Genomic DNA, 19,102 nt, shown 5'->3' on the forward strand with positions numbered 1-19,102 from the left:
CTACCCCGGCGTGCAGATGCAGGGGACCGTGAGGCTGTGGGTGTCGGTGCTGACTTTCGCCCTGTCGCTGCTGGTCTGCCTGGGGACGCTGGCAGAAGCGTACCCCTCCAAACCGGACAGTCCCGGCGAGGATGCCCCCGCAGAGGACATGGCCAGATACTACTCGGCGCTGAGGCACTACATCAACCTCATCACCAGGCAGAGGTAGGCAAAGCAGCCTGACTAGCATCCCCCTTCCCCGCTCCCCCAGTCTGCCTTTTTCCTTTGTGAGGCTCAGGGGAGGAAAGTCGGGTTGCCCCCTCGCAGCCGGGTGTCTCGCCCTGCTTCCCCCGCCCACCCGGAGAAAGCCATGGTGCACAGACTCCCTTTAGAGAGCCACAGCCATGCACCCCTGAGTCGCCTCTGGGTCCAGAGCTGAATTTCCACCATCCCAGTTGTCAGAAGGGACAGGGGTGTTGATGCTGCGTCTGCTCCCTCAGCCTTTTCTAGCCCTGGCACAGAGAGGCTCGCAGGCAGGAGTGTGAACCACAGGGCAGCGTGTATGGGGAGAGCCCCCCAAAAGGGAGAGAAAACCATAACTAATCTGGGAGCTGAGGAACGTGAAATAGGGCAGTAGGAGCAGTTTCCCACTGCCACCAACTCTTCTGAAGATTTCACTAAGAAGAAGTGCCTCACTAGCCTTGCTGAGGAGTTGTAGGCGTTCAGATGCTTTGTGCTTTGCCAGCTATTTCATGCAGTTGCGAGTGCTGAAAAACCTACTAGTCCTAACAAAAACTCTCTCAATACCACAAGTAAGAACCGAAGCCCAAGCTGAAAGAGAAAAGAGCATGACACGAACCTGCTTTGCTCTAAACTGGCTTTCTGAGGATAACCCTGCTTGTTAAAGTAGGGGGAAAGGCTCAGTCTGAAAAAAAAAAGGAAAATTGGTATAAAATTCCTTCTCTTTGGGAGCATCTGTCCAGTTTAGACTGGGTGTGACAAACTGAAGTCTCCCTTGAGGTCCCTGAACAATGCGTGACCCAGAAGACTTTTGACATATTTATCTGTTTCTTTAATATCAAAAACAGATGAGAGGTCTAAAATTAGGCTTTCATTTGTCTCTCCAGAAGTCTGAAGAATCAAATTAGAAGGGAGGCCATCGTGTAACTGAGAGCTCTCCCAGCAAACTCATAACATTGCCTGCCAGTGCGCTAATAGTGTAGCACAGATGAAGCGGCTGATAGACGCACAGTTCTTCAGTCCTGGACTTTTAAAGCAATATTCACAACTTGTTTATGTATATGGTATGCTTCTGTGTGACAGTGTACTCAGATAACTTTTTGTCTAGATCAGTGCTAAAATAATCTGATCCTTGATTTCTGCCTCTGCTGCCCTTTTTCCCTTTTGTGCGGCAGGATCTGGTGTCTCATCTCTTCTTTTGTTTCTTTCATCTCCAATTTCAAAGGTGGTTCCTGTCCAAAACCAGGTCATATTTAGAAACCAGGTCATATTTAGAAACAAACAAAAAAGCCCCAAACCCAATCAACCAAATCCTCCTTTCTGTATTCAACCTCCAGGTCTGGTGTGTGCCCGGTGTGCTTGCTTTAATGTTGACTGTGTAGGTTTTTTTTTCCCCAATTTCTGGGATACAAGTACAAAACTTGGAGACTAAGCCTGCTTTCATTCTTCTGTGTGGATCTGGGTTCTGAAATGAACTGAAATAGTTATTGTTGCTGATGGATAAAACAATGCAGAATTTAAATTTTGTTCTTCAGGTTTTACCCAGATTTCCCACCCACCCTCTCATATTTAAAGGGAACAGAATTTACCCGCAAGTACAAGAAAGCTGGCAGAAAAAAACCACCACAATGGCAACTTCATGATACACATTTTAAAGTTGACTACATATGTTAACTTAATTTAAAAAACAAAACAAAACAAAAAGTGTGCTGTTTCCACTGTGTGGGGGATTAACAGCGCAGAAAGAAATTGTCACCTCTGTTTGGAAAGCTCAGCTGAGCTCCTGGAGGTTCCCTGTTTTGGCAGTGACACCGTCACTTGCAAAATGGATCACTAACTTTGGAAGCATTTTGGACTGGTCTAAGAGTGATCATTTGTTCTGTTTCAGCAGATGTGCTCAAAGCTTTCTCTCTTCTTACAGCTTTTTGTCTCTGACTTTTGTGCATGGTGCTGCCTGGAAGCTCTGCAACAGAGGGGGGACGGAGGGGTCCAGGGGCACGCCCTGCTCATCCTGAGGGCATGTGAGAAAGCTGTGCTCAGCTTCTCACCAGACCTGGTGCCTGCAGCCTGGTCACTCTGCAACTGGTGAAACAGAGCAGGAGGAGCATGCTAGGCAAGGATGAGATTGATGCTTTTTTCTCTTCAGGTTCATCTGTCTAGTCTTGTTTGATGTTTTTGTGATTATGAATAACCTTCTGGCTCATCCTCCTGGCTTCTGCTTCTGGCCTCACCAAAGCACTTGAGAGTCATGCTCCTCTGAGCTACTGTGATCCGCAGGGTCTTTACCCCAGGTCCTACAAAGCTTCTTCCTTCCAGACCATCTTTCTCTTTTGTCTCTAGCCCTAGTCAGTGTGGCTGCTTTGCTCCCTCTGTCTCCTAAGATCCTTCTTCAGATCCATCTCACTTAGCTTTAGACATCTGTGCCCATCAGCTTTATACCCCTTTGAGGTTAGCTGAGAGAAACAGGTATTGTAGGGTGCAGGTCACCAGGTCTGTTTCAGACATTTGTTTTGGATGAGATCTGTTGTTCCTTAGGTGCCAGGTCTTCATGACTGTACACAGAGCCTAAGGTGACCGGCACAGATGCAGACTCCTACCCTGCAGATGTCTGTGTGTCTTTGGATTAGTCCCACCTCTGTCCTCAAAACCATCCTGTGATCCTTGCTTCATACCCCTCTACTGCACTGTTCAGGGGGCTTTTTTCAGAGCCCGTCTCTCCTTGAATTACTCCTCCTTCTGCTGCTTGGTACTGCCTGTACTCCCTCTTGCCAACAGGCCCTCTTCCTTTTGTCCCTTGTATAGTTTGTTCTTGCCTCTGTGGTTATTTTGTGCTGTAGCAAAATAGTAAGGCCAAAAATGGCTTGAACTATAGGCAGGGCAGAGAATTACGTGTGTGTGTCTGGCTTAGGCAGTACTGATGCTCCCAGTTCATGTCAACACCCCTTAATCTGGAAGGGAGCAGATCATAAGAGAATGTTTTTTGGGACAGTTTTCTGAATCAAGCCTACAAGATGCTTCTGAAATCCCTCCGAAATCCCTGTTGCTGGCATTGGATACCAATGGGATTTGACTCCCAATTTTCATAGAAAGCTTTGAGATTTTGCTGAGTCTGAGATACTATGTCCCTAATCAGAATAAGTACATTTACTCTTCAATCCCTTTGACTTCAGCTGGAGTTGTGGGTTATCAGCATACCCAAAAAAGGCCCTGATGTCTCAAGCTGAGCATAAAGCCTGACCAAGAATTTTCACAAAGCTTGGAGCCTTGTTTTTTTTAAAACAGTGATAATATCTGGTAGAAGTGCTTCCCAAACAGCAAATAAAGGCCTGGCTTTCTGTATTCTTGTTGTCTCAGAGCTGGGCAAGGTAGACAGGGAGCAAGCCTGGAGTAGCTGAGTAGCAAAGATGTCCCAAGGCATTTGCTTCAGTAGGAAGAGATTTTTTTATTATGGATCTTTGTCTCCCAGCAGCAAAATTATGGGGCTGACAGGAGGCTCAGGCATCTGACATAGGAAGAGCAACTGTTCCTTGGCCATCCTGGGTGGTTGCAGTCAGTGACCGCCTTGTACGCAGCTTTCTGTGTGAGGACGAGGTGGGTCCATCCAGCACAGGGAGCAGCACTGGTCTAGCGAAGGCACTGAAGGGATTAATATAAAAGATATCTTTCTTTCCCAGCGCAGACATCTTTGTGATTTGACCGAATCTCCGTGCTCTAGAGTGTTGCTGGCCATTTCTTATTCAGACAAAGCTTTCAGAGAGATTAGTGGGAGTTTTGCCTAAGTGTGAGCTGTTGAAGCAAGTTGCTGATTTGTTAAATCACTTTCTTTAAAACAATGAGATTCCCCCTCAGTTGAAGTCCAGGTCACATCCATATTAATCGGAGTAGGGAACTAGAAAGAAAAAAATCCCTTTGAGGTGATGGAGTGCAAGGTATTTGATTCAGCATCATGCTTGACTGAGTTGTCATAATAGCATTTTACTGTGTCTGGCTGGTTGTTTTCAGATACCTGCTTTCAGTCAGTTCAGATTAAGAAATTAATGTTAAAATTTTGAAACTGATGCTTTGTCTTTCTGGAGCGCAGCTGATGTACTAAAATGATTAAGGAAATGTAAAAATACAAAAGGTTGAATAAAAGGATTGAAAAGTGAGATATCTTTCCAGTTTTTGGTAAGTTATGCCATCAACAGGTAAAACTGCTAGATTTTTAAATATAGTTTGGAAGGTTTTTGGGTTTTTTTCCTCAAAATTTATATCAAGTCATTGGAGAAACATCTTAATGGAAGTGGATAAAATAATCTTTGATTTCTCTGGAATCAGAATTTCACTCAACCAGTATTCACAAAGCTGTTATCTGTTAATGTACTTTGTGATTCAGACTAATTGCATACAGAAGTTACAGACCATGATCTTAATTCTTTCCAACCAAGGGAGCATTTGCTCACAGTTATCACTCTTAGGCTAATGAATCCTTATAGCGATTAAGTGTCTGTCAAGCTGGATGCTCCTTGTCCCTTCTGTTTTCTCAGAGAAAGAGCAAATTCCTTCCCAAGAGCCAGGAATTGCAGCACTCTTAACTCTTGAGCAGTGTATAGTACCCAGGATTTAAAAAGAAAAAAAAAAAAAGGCAATAGAAAGCTGCTGTGTAAATACAGGACAAAGGTGGCTGATGATATCCCATCTAGTCGAAAAAGAACTCTGATTCAGAAAGTTTTCTCTCCCATGGCCAGGTAGTTCAAAAGTAAGTTCAAAAGTAGCTCAGTTTTTGCAACCTAATGTGCTATGTGTTGGGCAGCCTCAAATGTACTACCTATCTTAAAAAATCTTGGCCAATTCCTTGGATAGTATGGCATATCTGAGTTAGTTTTCTATTCACTTAATAGATACAATTGACTCGTCATTTAGAAGACAGTAAAATCTAAAACAATACGAAAGTTAATGAGGTGATGGAACTGGGTTTGTAGGCAGGAATGACATGTTCAGAGGTCACATCATGCGCAGCTTCTTCCCCTTTCCTCTGTGCTCACATCAGGAAGGTGCAAGGCCTTAGAGTATCCAGGACTGGCTATCAAGTTGAGAAATAGTCATAGTTTCTCAACACCATAATGTAACATGATTATGGAAAATCGATCCAAAGAAATAATGAAGAGTGAACATTTTATCTCATGACTAAGTCAGGTTAAAATACTTGCGGAAAAGTTGTCTTTATGTCTGCTGTATTCATTTTTTTTTCTGAAAAAAAAAGTCTAATGGTTCTGTGCTTAATCTTCATTTTTTAAAAACTGACATATCCAAAAATATTTTTTTTTCTCTTCTCTTAGATATGGAAAGAGATCAAGCCCAGAGACACTGATCTCAGACCTCTTGTTGAGGGAAAGCACAGAAAATATTCCTAGGTCCAGGTATGTATGAAGAAGCTTTGTGGTTGCTTTCACTTCTTATGTAGATTTAACAGTTTAATTTGCTATCAATTAATGTGTTTCACAGGGAGAAAACATACGGCACCAACAGCTGGATAAACACGTCCTTAAAAAGTGTTTTTAATTCATTTTTTGTTAAGAGTTAGTGCCACCTATGAGTGCAAGAAATGCCTTACCAGATATAACGTAGTCCAGTCTTCTTGTTTCCTGAATTTGGGAGCAGGCCATACCTGCTGTTTGAAGGAAGGGAAGCATTCCCACAGCACTTGCCCCATATTGGGCTTTATTACACAGGATTGTATACTGATGCCTGATCCATTTACTTATGGATTAGATTCCCCAAAAATGGCATGTTTCTACTCATTTGCTACGCAAACAGGTTTTAATTTTCCTCTAAAGATGTATGAGTGGTAAATATGCACACACATTAACTTATACACAAATGCACAGCTATGACTGATCTTTAAAATACAGTATTTCACATTGGTTTTGTACTTAATGTTTTACAAAGGGGAAAAAGGCCTTTATGTTTCCATTTGCCCTTGGTTTAAAATAGTGGGACCTCAAACGTACCTACTGTATTTCTCTAGTTAGGTAGTGACACTTCAGTTATACTGTAAGATACTTTGATAGTGATTAGACAGCTGAAAAGTAAGTATGCTGAAAAAGTAAGTTGCAGGGGGTTTTTTTGGCTTATGAAATAAATATTTGTTTTAATCGTACAGTCGAGCACGAATGAGCTCAGTTTAAGCCTTTACTGATAGCCTAAGTTCTCTGATAATACTTCTACTGCAGAAACAAATGTTTTATGCAGTAGTCATCTCAGGAGTCTACAAGCAAATGCTCTGCACTTTCATCAGCTGTGCAAAGACTTAATTAGTCCAGTTAAGTACTTAAGCATAATAGTCTGTAGCACTGAACGTAGGGCATGATCTTATAACTTAAAGGTGAGCAAAATTTCTGCCGCCATCAAGGGGGAGTTGTCCATGAGACTTGCAGTTCTGCGCGTAGGGAGACCATTGACTTATGATTTGATGACTAACCACAGCTGTGGGGATGCAGTTTTCTCTGCAGATGCTTATGTAAAAAACTGCATGGAGTGCAGTGAAATGTATTAGACTATTTTGTATTTGGTAATGACAAGGCAGAGCTCTCACATAATGGGAAATTTCCGCGGCCATGAATTTGAGGCAACATATAGGGTAGTACAAAGTCTAATACTCTCTTTAATTTTCACCCCTTCATAACAAAACTTTATGGTTATTATTATTGTTTCAATAATGCTATTTATAATGCGCCAGGGAGCAAAAACTCATGAGCAAAATAACAAACTAGTCTGCATTTAAGATCAAGAGTTGATGAGAAACAGATTTTTATTTCATACCCCCTGTAACAGCACTTTGCACTGAATATGGTATTTGTCATTCATTGGTGACAATTATGTGAGCACTGGGAACAATGATGTCTAGTTTCCCATGGATATGTTTTCTAGGATAAAACCCTGTATAGATTCTGAACCCCTCTCCAGCTTTTTCCTCCATGTGAGGATGTAATGAAATCTTCTTTCTACCAAGTTCTGTGTTTTGTGGCACATCAGGAACTTAATGTTTCTGAGATGTCTGTATCTCCCTCTGACTTGGCTGAAGTTGTCCAGAGGGTTTGAAAACTGGTGGGGAGGTTAGGAGAGCTGTGCGGGGGCAGGCAGCTGGGCACACAGCAAATATGCTCAGTTACAGCATGACTGCCTAAGCTGTCCTCCTGGAGGAAGCCAGGCTAAATGAATTAAAGTCAGGCTGGTATTATTCTGAGCTTAAATGAATGAAGTGTATGTTTTGGAAATAGTTATATATGCAGCCACTTATGGAGCAGATGTAATTTGCACTCAGTGAATCAATGAGAGACACACTTCATGAGTTCTTGAATTGAACTTTGTAACCAAACACTGAGGTATTATTAATAAACAACTTAATTGTATTCGGCTTGGCTGGTCTGGTTTAACATTTCACTTTTGCTGACTAAAATACACCCTGAAATACTTTGAAGCCTAGGTGTATGTCTGTCCATATGAGGACAGTTTTGAGAGATTCTTACAGAAACCAGTTAAAAAATAGGAAGTAACAGAATAAAAAAAAGGAGACACCTTGGCCTGAGCACAAGTGTGTTCTTATGACAAAAATATGTGATGTGGCATGTTTCTGATCTTGTAAATCTTGTGGAGTCATGAGAAAATGTTTAATACTCAGTAACAGGATACATCTCTCCTAATACTAACTCTTTAAAATTCAGATATCTTGTGTGAAGTAGTTGTCTAGGCTGCCTTTGCAGTCAATTGGAGGGATGAGTATCTCCAAAATTAGTCTTCCAGCCTACAATGGGCAGGATATCTACTGCCCTCTCAAGGTGTCACTGTCTCTCCAGTGACTGTGGGGGCAGACTAGATGTTTAATCAAGACTAGATGCTCAACTTTTAGATGGGAAAAATTATGGCAAATGCATTTCCCCTAGTCTCTCTCCATGTTCTCCTACATGTTGACTTTCTTTGTAGAGAGAACAGCTCTTCACAAGCAGAGGTCCTCTAGATCAAACCCTGCCCTCAGCACTGCTTTCAACATGTATTTCAAATGTTTGATACTGAGCAGTGGAATACTATAATAATATTTTAGGATGGTGGCTGTGGACTTGAGTTTGGTTTGAAGATACTAAACAGCATGACATGTGGGTTTGGATTTTTTTTGGCTCAGTGAATTCTCGTTGGAAACTGTTTGCTTCTGAGTAAGAGCAAAAAAATCTCTATTTGTATTTCAACATATAGTTTTCTAGCTGAATTTCATTAAGTGCTACTTAATGGCGTAAAGCAGCTTTGCTGTGAGTGAGTCTCAGTGGTGTAAAAACATGCCATCTGGGTAGCAGTATAGAGGAGCAAGTTCTGGTACCAAAGCATAGACATTTGGCCAACCAGGATGCCTCTGCTTTGACGGGAGTTGCATATACAATCTTCAACTGCAAATATGCATATATATTCCTTATTGCTGCCTTTATTAAAATTAAAATTTTAGGTAGTTCTAACTTTGAATTTTTCAGAAAGGGCTTTAAAATGTGTTTAATTTTTTTTTTTATTCATGATATGTATTGCAGGTTTGAAGACCCTTCGATGTGGTGATGGAATTTTCAGCACACTGTCAAAACTTTTCCTAGTTCTCAGTTCATACTCCACGCCTATGAAGCAAATCATAGCACCATTCCCAGTGCATGCAGCCATTGTACTGAATTCTGTAGAGTTTTTCCTTTGTCATATTTGTATATACCTTTATTTAAATAAATTATTTGTGCATTCCAAAATATAACATACTAAATGAAAACAAGCAACCCTGTGATTGGTATAGCGAAGAGCTGTTTTAAACTGTTAACTGAATTATAGCCTCCCTGTGGTCTAAAGTTGGATGGACAACAATAGTGTCACAGTTATTACAGTAATTAGTGTGCAAAATAAGATAAAGACATCATTTATTGTGGCCTTAAACTCAATTCAGCTGCTTCATTTATGCAAAACAGTTTAAAATAATTTATTGCAGACTATGTAATTTAGGAAAATAGTGTTCTGAGAGGCGATTTTTCAGAATGACCATATTAAAACTTACTTAGTACTTACATTGACAAATGTATTAAAATTAATAGCATTTTCAAAATACAAAGGAATAGGTCATTGCTTAATTCTGCTAACTCCTCAAAACTGGTTTGAAGCTTGGCTGTAAGCCTGAATTAGAAATTTTAAATGGAATAGCTGTAACGTCTTTGTTTTTGGCAATATGCAAAGCAGCAGAAAACAATATCTAAAGTAATTCATAAACAAGACAAATCTACAGCTATTTGTTCCAGAAAAGAGACGTCTAACATTGCCTAAGGCCTTGTAAAGGAGCACACTGATAAATCACAACTGTTTGGGTATCTGCTCTCTGAGCCTCTCTCATTTGGAGTCATTCATGGATTCTGTTTCTAATACAGGAAGGTGCCTGGAACAGGGACAAGGGGAAGTGTCTTCAGGTTTTAATTTTCTGTTTTGTTTTGTTTTGTTTTATGAATTTTGTCACCAGCCTAATGAGGGACTTAGGCACAAGGACCTCTGAAGAAGCTCACAAAGTTTTTATTCAAAGTAACATAATATATTGGCAGCATGTTACCCTTGTTCTTAAGTGGTTTTAATTCACAGATATGTATTTTGCAGTATGGTCAGGACCCCCACTGAGCATGACACAAATGCTGGTCCTTGATTCCTGATATTTAGGCACAACTTATTTTATTTAGACACTGTGACTAAACACTGGGTAATAAAGCACATAGAGAGTTCCGAATTGAAAAAGAATCAGCATGAAGGTTTAGTGTATTTACATCTCCGTCCCACTTTCAAATGGTTCCACATGGCTGTTGCCCCCAGGAGAGGTGTGTCAGCGCAAGTAAGTTCCAGATTTCTATAAATGCACACTGGGTGCCTTGGCAAAGCATACCAGGTTACCAGGACTGGCCAGCTTTTATGATCACACTGTCTTCAGTAATGCATAAAGTATTTTTCGTTCACATTAAACACTTGGGTGTCATTAGAATGGGAAAATTTTATTTACAGCAGCAATACTTTAATTTACAGGCTTGGTGATGGGTTCCACAGTGCTATACATGAAATTGTGAGGATTAAGAGAAGTCTAATATTACAAAAATGTTTGTGGCCTCCAGTATAAGTTATTGCTACCCAAGGCAGTAAGTGATGATGTTCTCCACATCGAAGTGACACCAGAATGGCCACACCTTGCTGGGGCTAGCAGGAGTCTGTCAACCACAGTCTAACCTGCTGAGTTAGAGTCCACATAAAGTTCTGCTTTGAATAATTATTAAAATTAAGATTGGGAGTTAGTGAGGTATCTGCTATATAATATCTCTATTTCCTGGTAATTCCTAGTATCTATCTATATATATAAATGACCATGTAAATGATAAAATCAGTAGATGATAAACTATACTCATTGCTTAGCACTGTCGTTACAAATGTGCCTAAGTGGAGAAAGAAAGAGTTAAAGGAGAATTAGTGCACGCTAGTTGCTGGTGCTGAGCTGTTCCACTCAATTACCTGAGTTTTCTTGAACTTCAAGAACACCCATCTGTATAGAAAAGCTAGAAAAATATAAAAAATGCCAGGTTTATTACCTCATGAGCTGTCAAAGACAGAAGCAAGGCAAAGCACTCACACAGTATTTATCTATCCACAGTGTGCTATGATTTTCTTTGTAAAATCTTCCCGTGTTCACTGTGGGACACACGATGTTGCTGTAGGAGTCCTGTGAGCTTAGCGCTTACCTTCCTTGTGTACTTCATATACCACTCTTGAAAGGCTACGACATGGAAAATATTGCATCAGCTCTCCAAATTGCAGATAGACTTAAAAAAATGAGCTGTGAAATGAAGATAAAATTTGTTTGGTGTGGATTCTGCATTTTGACTTTAGGGTTAACCTTTTAATCTTTTTCTTTCTAACCATGAGAAACAGAGCCTTGTTTCTAAAACAAAGGCTGAAATTTATGTCAGAATCTGAGGAAGCCATAGGAGAAACAACAAGAAGTGAGAACCATAAAAGCAGGTGATAATGTTTTCTTCTTTGTTTATTATGGGTTTGAAATCATGAGGAACGTACATAGATAGGTGTAAAGCATTTAAAAGACAGTCCACCTTTACCTTTGGTAATTTCTGCAATATGTGTCTCAGTTATGCCCAGCTTTGTTTTAACCAAAGAGAGGATCTAGATGATCCCATATATCCTCTCTTCTAGGAGAGGAAATTCTGTCCTTTCCTCTCTCCATTCCTAGAAACCCAGCCCAGTGCAATACTTTCAGCTCTGGAAGTCTTCTGTGCCAAAATACACAAATTCCCCAGTCCTTCTCTGATGGTCCCTAGCCATGGAGTGTAACATTGTCCCTGTGGCCAGTGTTGGACCAAACCGGGATGGTGTGGGTGCCCCCTGACCCTCTGCTGACAGGCTGCTGTCCCCCTTCCCAGTTGAAGGGGAGAGAGCTGCTCGTCAAGCTGAATTTTCCTCCTTGGTCATCTGACAGGTGGAAGCCCTGCTCTGGTGGCATGAAGGGGCGTGGATAGCCTTCTGCAGGCAGGGCAGCTTTGCTCTGCCAGACTATCCCAAACATAGGGCATTACGACTCATCAGGGAGGAGAAGACATCCCCACTGCAGCCTCCACTGTCACCTGCCAGAAGATGCGGGGAAGCAGGGAGGTGCTGGTGGCGTAGGGCTGGAGAGAATATGGGCACAGCCAATTTGGGAGGTGGGGGGCTGTCCTGGTGACACTGTGGTGGCAGCCAATGTAGGAGTGATCTTGACAGATGTCTGTCCCTAAATCAGACCCTGGACCTAGCAGCACCAGTCACTCCAGGCAGGCGGCTGCTCTTTAGCACGGGGACAAGAAGGGTGGCAGGGGACCCACTGCAGAGCTCCAGTGCTCCCTCCTGGTGCCCCAAGGTGGGCAGTGCTGCCCAAAACATTCACATCATGTTGGGGTGAGGTAGGATTTAGCTGGTAGCTGGTAAATGAATACCAAGTTTCAGCTGCAGCACCAAATTTTTTCCATAGGGGTTTGTGGCACCTTCGCATGCTCTGCTGGCCCCTCACCCTGGTGTGTAGGGTGAGGTGCCCAGCAGCACTTAGCACACGTGGGAGGGGGATTTTTAAGGTGAACTGACCATTGCTCTGTGTTTCCCGTAGGGTTGCGTGTGCACTTGCATGGCCACCCCACCTTCAGGAACAATGATGTAAATCCAACACAGGTTCTTTTTTCCCATTTCTGCTCTTGTGTTGTCACCTGATGACTGCTAGCCACTAAAAGTCAACAAACATTTAAAAAAAAATTCAGCAGAAGATAGGCCAGAATTTGTTGTGACAGAGCCTCTATTTGTCTTGTGAAATTTTTCAGTGAAAAACCGAGGTCAGAAGATGAGAAACAGCAGAATGGCAGGAATCCGTTTGGCTTTGTAATGCAAAAGTCGAGAGGAGAACATGCTTAGTTTACATTTCCAAACGGAGCTATTAAAGGAAGTGGGTGCTCTTTGCTTTCCTTTGTACAGATGCTTTAGAGCACCCCCTCCCTTTTTCCCAAAAACCTCTTTGGGTTAAAAAAACACAACTGAAAAATCTGGTAAGAATAAATTCCTTTCAGGAAGGCTTTCATTTTCCAAGTGTTAGGAAAAATCTTATCAGGAAATATTTCCTAGAACATATTTTCTTTCATTAATTTGCATTTTCTCTTGAAATCAAAAGCATTATAGGTTTTAATTACTTTCAAGGCTCAGTCCAAAATATTCCTCTCTAAATGGTAACAGAGAGGGAAAGATGACATCATCTTCCTTCCCACTCTGCACAACTCAGCTGTTTCGCAAGCTTGGAGTAACTGTTGCTGGATGTTGACAGTATTCTATTGATATTCAGAAAGGCATTTAAATGAATATTTTCTAAAATCCAAAAGTAATTTTACAGTTACTTTTTTTTCTTTTTTGGTCAGAGTCCAAATCTGCCTTGACATCTGCACAGCGTATGACTAGGAATAAGAAAAGGTAAAGCTTCTCCTGGAACTGCTCCCATTTGTAGATACACCTTTCATGGGTGTGAAAGTGTAGCCCTTAAAAGGAATATGATTTGGCAAAAAGCAAGTGGTGTATATCAATCCCCATGCTGCCATCTAAACCAGCTGGATCTCAAAAGCAAACCAAAGCTATGGCAGCTATACAGTAGCTGGCATGTTTTGTGTGTGAACCAAATAGGTGGATTCTGACCAAAGAAAAAAGTTTCCATGTGGATTTCAGCGAAGGCAGGAAACTAAATGCCAAATCTGTCACCTGTGGACAGCTTATGAGCCTGGGATACTTTTCAAGAGCCCCTGGGTTATAAATCAGTGTCTGGCTTCCAGTCAATAATTCATAAATTCTGGATTAACACATCACAATTTAAAATTATGTCAGATCTGTCTGTTTAATTTTAATATTTAATAATGATTTCCTGTTAAAAATATCAAAGAGTAATTTAACACACACAGTAATTAAAATTTTGAAAAACTCTCACTTCGTTTTGGTGGTTTTAGTACCCTTAGTGAGAAATTGCTACTGAGTGGAAATTGCCTAACTAATGCAGCATTTCATATCAGGCCAGTGTATTTTACTTATCTGGCTGTATTGTTATCAGTCATTTATTTATCTGTATTACAGCAGCACCTGGAGACTCCAGATATGGGGCTCATTGTGCTCCAGTCTGTAAGACCGTAATAAAAAAATAAGCCTAGACTAGAGAGATATTCCATCCACATGCAATGAAAGAAAGTGGGAGGAAACTCAAGCTAATAAATAAATGCAATAAGTGGGTTATAGCGGCCTTACTCCACCTGTAGGCTTCTCCTTATAGACTCTAATTGCAGCAATTAAGAATGTGCTATAAAACAGGTAGTGCAACATTATCTTGTTTCCAGTTAATATGTGTATTTGCTAAGCTCTTCCTTATCTAAGTTATTTGCTTTTCTCTAATGACCAGGTCTTTGCCGGGCCCAGAGACCTTCCAGGCTATATTCAACCTGGACCTACAAGCAGCTCTTGCCTGTCCATGATGGACACCCAGCTCCAGTCTTGCACTTACTGCAGACCATGGACTCCCACTGAAGTCCAACGAAATTCAAGATTTTAAACGTACCCCAGGCCAGTCCTTCAGGTACAGGGTGAGCCCACCACTCACTTTAACCTCAGCCTGGGGCCAGGCTATCAGTGCTGGTTACAGAGAGTACTGCTGCCAGACTGTGGTGGTAACTGGGTATGCTCTGAATTGGAGAAATGGGCTGGAGATAACTGTTGTGCATGATAGTTTTTAGCCTGTCTTGAGATTATTATTGCTAGTTGTTTAAAGCTAGAGCCATTTTTAGAGTTTGGGTTAAGGAAGGGTTGGATCTGCATATCCAATCCATACGACTGCACCTAAAACCACAATAATCTACAATTTGTGGATTTAGGATCCACGTTATAGAATCTCACAGAGACTGGTGGCCAGATCAGAAGATTTCAGACTTTCTGTTAATCTTGTTTTCCTGTGCACTGGGCAGAGGGTTCTGGGCCTTGGGCTGCTGATGCAGTCAATGTCTCTGCCTTCCAGGTGTGAGTCTTAAGGTGTCTAAATACTTTTGGAAACATGGCTGGAGGCATCCCACCTTCAGCAAAGTGGAATTGATGGGAGCAGGAGAGCCATGAGGTGTCCTTGCAGATACAGCTGATGGTGATGGATACTGAACATGGCTATAACAGCCTGCCCACAGCTCCTTTCCCGGTATGCTGTAAATCAGCAGCCTTTCCCAGAGGTGCAAGGGTGTGAAATGCTGAAATACTAGGGCCTGACCAGTGAGGCCCTGAACCAAAGTTGACCTCTAGGTGAACCTCACAACCTAACAGTATACCTAATATGTGTAATATTGATCACATATGCAATGTGTTACCTTATGAATATGTGCAAATTTATAAAAGCTTTTGTTGTAATGCTTATAGAGCATTGCTGTAACGCTTGCTGTAAGGTAATAGTTGTGTAACAGCAGCCCCACTTGCCAAAGAGTGATATACCTATCTCAAACCTTCAAACAGACCTCTAAGTGACAGAATGTAGCGGGGCGGTGACAGGCTTTGTTTAGAGACACATAATCAAGGAGAGCCAGATACCTTTACTTCTTCTTAACTTCTTCTTGGGTTCTGGCCAAGTGCAGGAAAAAGTTAACAAGGAAAAAAACAAACACACCAGATGTTTTTCACAGCTTAAGATATAAAATTGTTTATTTAGCTGTATAAAAGTGGGGACCATTTGCAGGGAAATTTGGAAGCCTCCTCTATACAGTGGACGCGCTGTATAGAGATTTCCCAATTGCCGGGATGAGTTCTCCAAATCCTTCGCTGTAGACGGGCTCCCCAGCATCTGCGGATCTCGATGATGGTAATATAGGGCAATTGGTGATGTATCTTTCTTAATCACTATCGCTAACTCTATGTTCCTATGTCCCATTTTTCAGCCTCTTTTCCTTTAAAAAGCACCTTTTTAGTTTCTGTTCTTGGTTTACTTTCTTTTGTGTGGAAGAAAAGGAAGGACTGCAATTTGATGTTATTCTGCATTTATGATGCAAATTATTCTCATAGCCAGGGATGATTTTCTTGAATTTATCCATTTGTTCACTCTACCATGCTTCTGATGATTACTGTGGTTCAGCTGTCTTCCCCACTGAAGTCAGCTGGAAATACTGTCGTTCCACACACTCTTTTACAAATCCTGTTCCATCAGTAATGGAACAATTTCTATTTTTTTAAGACAACTGCTCCAGTACTTGTTTCACTGCCTTATAAAACTTGAGAGTGGGTTCTAATTAAGTCATGTAAATGAGGAAATAAACTTTATTAATTGAATATTAATAGTCCAAAGGCTTGGACAGTTTTTGGGTATGATTAGCTTTTTTTAAGCAGGAAGAGTCAAAGTTAAATTATCAGAACAATGAGAAATATTAACTTGCTTTTAATGTATTCATATTTGAAACATTTTAACTTTGACCTGGGTTGTTTGCTGCCTTCAAATCAGCAATCAGAAATGGCAGAAAATTACTGACATTTGATGTGAAGCTTTGTATTGCTGCACCGGGGCCTTAACTTAAATCTGCTTTTAAAAGATGAATTGCATTTAGAACTGCTTAAAAATGCATCTTAAATTGCCTACCTTATCTGTCTTAGCCAGAAGTACATTTTACGTTTCTACACAGGCGAACAGTGGTACCTGGGTCCGCCACAGCCGGCACACGTCAGAGTGTCTGTGCTTCAGCACTAGTGGTAGCTGTCACAGTAGCCTGCAAGCCTGTACCATAAGTCAGACCTGGGTATTAATAATGAGCTGCATTTAAGTGGGAAGAACTAATTTTTATTTTTATTTCTCAGTTCTGATTTACCAGTTTCTTAAAAAAAAAATAAATACCCAAACCCCCTGAAAATCACCTGCAACAAAAAAGAGGTTCAGTCTTATGTTCTGTCAAGGAAATGGGCTTAAGACAGTGTGCTGCTATATTTAAATTTTCTTCAGTGTGCTTCTCCCTGACCAGGTGTTACTTCAGGCACTCAGTTAATGTCTCCCATTTTCATGTCACCTTCCTTCTCTCCTTAGACTGCTAACACTCTTTTTCTCCTTTATATCATTTGATAGGGAACCTACCCTATACTTCAAAGCTTTTCAAAGGGGCATTGCCTGTCCCCAGGCCAAGTCACAGAGAAAATGTCTGCTACCCTACCGCAGAATAGCCAAACGTGCAAAAATAGGAGCCCTTCCTCTTTAAGAGTACCTGAGGGTATACAGGTACATTTCTGCTTTAAAATGTGCTTAAGATACCTTAGACTGATGTTTCACATTTCTTCACCAGCCGGACGGCTATTATCCAAGCAAGGCTGGCTTACAGGCATTGCATTTACCCAGCCCTCTGCCTTCCCTGTGCGTTGTCACACAGTTGCTAACAAAACACGTGGGTTTTATATGGAAAATTGTGTATGCTATTGCACTTTTAAACCTCTTTTAATGTAACTTAGAAGTAAGAAGAGTTGATCATGTGATTTTGCCAGCCACACAGGTTTGTATGCTAGAGCCATATTCCTTAAACTTGCAGTACCTTAATCCACATACAATGCAATAGTGGGGTTTTTCCCCAGTGCTGTGACCCCCTTAGTTGTGCCTCTCTTTTGAGAGCTCTGCTCAGATGGTTGCTTACAACATCTCCCTGTCACACTTGGACTGTAATGACAACTTTGATTATTTAATCTAATTAGATAACCTAGGGCAAATCTAAATCAGATGGAAAAAATGTCACTTGGAAATATCAGAAATTAATTAATTGACAGGATTTTTTTTTTACAGTGATTGTAGAGAATTTTACTGTAGATCTTGGGTGAGTGGGGAGCTGTGTGCTGTATCAAGCAGTAATTAGGGACCTGTGTTTGCCTCTTCACTATGGTGAAAGTGGCTTACAAGCTGAACACTGAGTTGTGATGGTTGCCAGACATAGCAGAGAATCAGCTCCTTGTTGTGCTGGATCAACAAAAGGTGGCTGCCTTACTGTCTTAGCCAGATTTTGTCTTAGTCTCCCTGGGGAAATTACAAATTTCAGGCACTGGTGCTGGAAAGATACACAGATAACTTTGATTAACGCAGTTTGCTAGCAGCTCTCTGCAATTCAGAGTGAAGACTGTGGTGGGGACTGACAAAGGTCCTCTGAGCTTTAAGACAACACCCAGCCCATCTCTGACCAGCAGCTGTGCTGGCCATGGAAACCTTGTGACCAAAACCCCACTGGGGCTCACAGAGAGGTAAAAAATTATTCTAAGAAACCATTATGTCCTGTGATTTTCAGGGAGCACGTGTGTTTTTGCCTGTATAAACTCAAAGGGGGGCATTTCATTGAAAAAGGGTCAGTAAATACCGAAGATAAAATGTGAACTGGGGTTTCATCCTCAAGTGTCCACAGAGCCACAGTCAGGTCTGAGGGACAGCAGCAGGTATCAGCCCTTCCCTGCCCTTTTCCCCCATCTTCTTCTTCCTCCAGTGAACTTTGGCTGGACCCACCAGCACCCTGGTAGCACCAGCATCTACATTCACGTGGATTTATGAAAATAATGGGAAAGGAAGAACGTCACCAGTCAATTGGTGGTTTAATCTTCCTTTCCCGACAAAGGTATTTCTAGCTACATGTGAAGGAAACTGTGAAATGTGGGCCTAGATGCTCAGGCAGGAGAAGCTTGTAAGAAGACCTGACCTGCTACTTGCTAAAATACCTTGGTTTTTAATTCTATATAGTGAATGGGGAAGAGGGAAAAGGGAGCTGATTTGTGATTTTTGGGTGCTCAGCTGGAAGACAAATGTTTCTCTTCTGCCTTCTTCCCCCTCCCCTGTGTACAGTTTTGGTCAGTTTCAAGGAAAGGGCCCCAGAAATTTTTCTGCATCAAATCCACGCTAGCACATGAGAGGAAGCTGTACACAGCTCTCACCTTGCCAAAATGTCTCAGCTGGCCAAGCCCAGACATTCAGTGTCCCAACTGTGACTACTGCTGAATCCCTATGGTTTGTCAGTAACAGTGATACCAACTCCTGTTCTCACACCTTGGGTCCCTGGATTTTTTGGACTATCCTTGTGTAGAAGTAAATGTCACCAGAAAAGTTGTACTGAAAAGCACAAAAGCAAAAGCCACAGCAGTCCAAATAAGCAGCACGTGGGATCTGAAAAGAGCATTTATTTCTTCTGTGGATCTAATGTGGCTGGTTGTTATACTAAGAAGATGGTATGTAAAATAATGGGCTTTTGCTTTTTTTGTTTATGTTACTGTTCGCTTACTAAAATAATTAGCTAAATAATAGCCTTGGTTGCAGTGAACATGAGGTAGT

At 41.5% G+C, this 19,102-nt stretch overlaps 1 protein-coding gene across 1 annotated transcript; it reads left to right on the forward strand.

Annotated features, from left to right (window-relative positions):
* Window positions 1-16: 16 nt before the first annotated feature.
* On the forward strand, window positions 17-9,061 carry NPY (neuropeptide Y). Its single transcript, XM_010083537.1, has 3 exons — window positions 17-204; window positions 5,538-5,618; window positions 8,772-9,061. Exons 1-3 carry the CDS (start codon window positions 17-19, stop codon window positions 8,794-8,796), a joined length of 294 nt encoding a protein of 97 aa, XP_010081839.1. The 3' UTR covers window positions 8,797-9,061.
* Window positions 9,062-19,102: the final 10,041 nt, after the last annotated feature.

Source organism: Pterocles gutturalis, unplaced genomic scaffold (assembly GCF_000699245.1).
Source record: "Pterocles gutturalis isolate BGI_N339 unplaced genomic scaffold, ASM69924v1 scaffold51400, whole genome shotgun sequence".
Lineage (NCBI taxonomy): Eukaryota > Metazoa > Chordata > Aves > Pterocliformes > Pteroclidae > Pterocles > Pterocles gutturalis.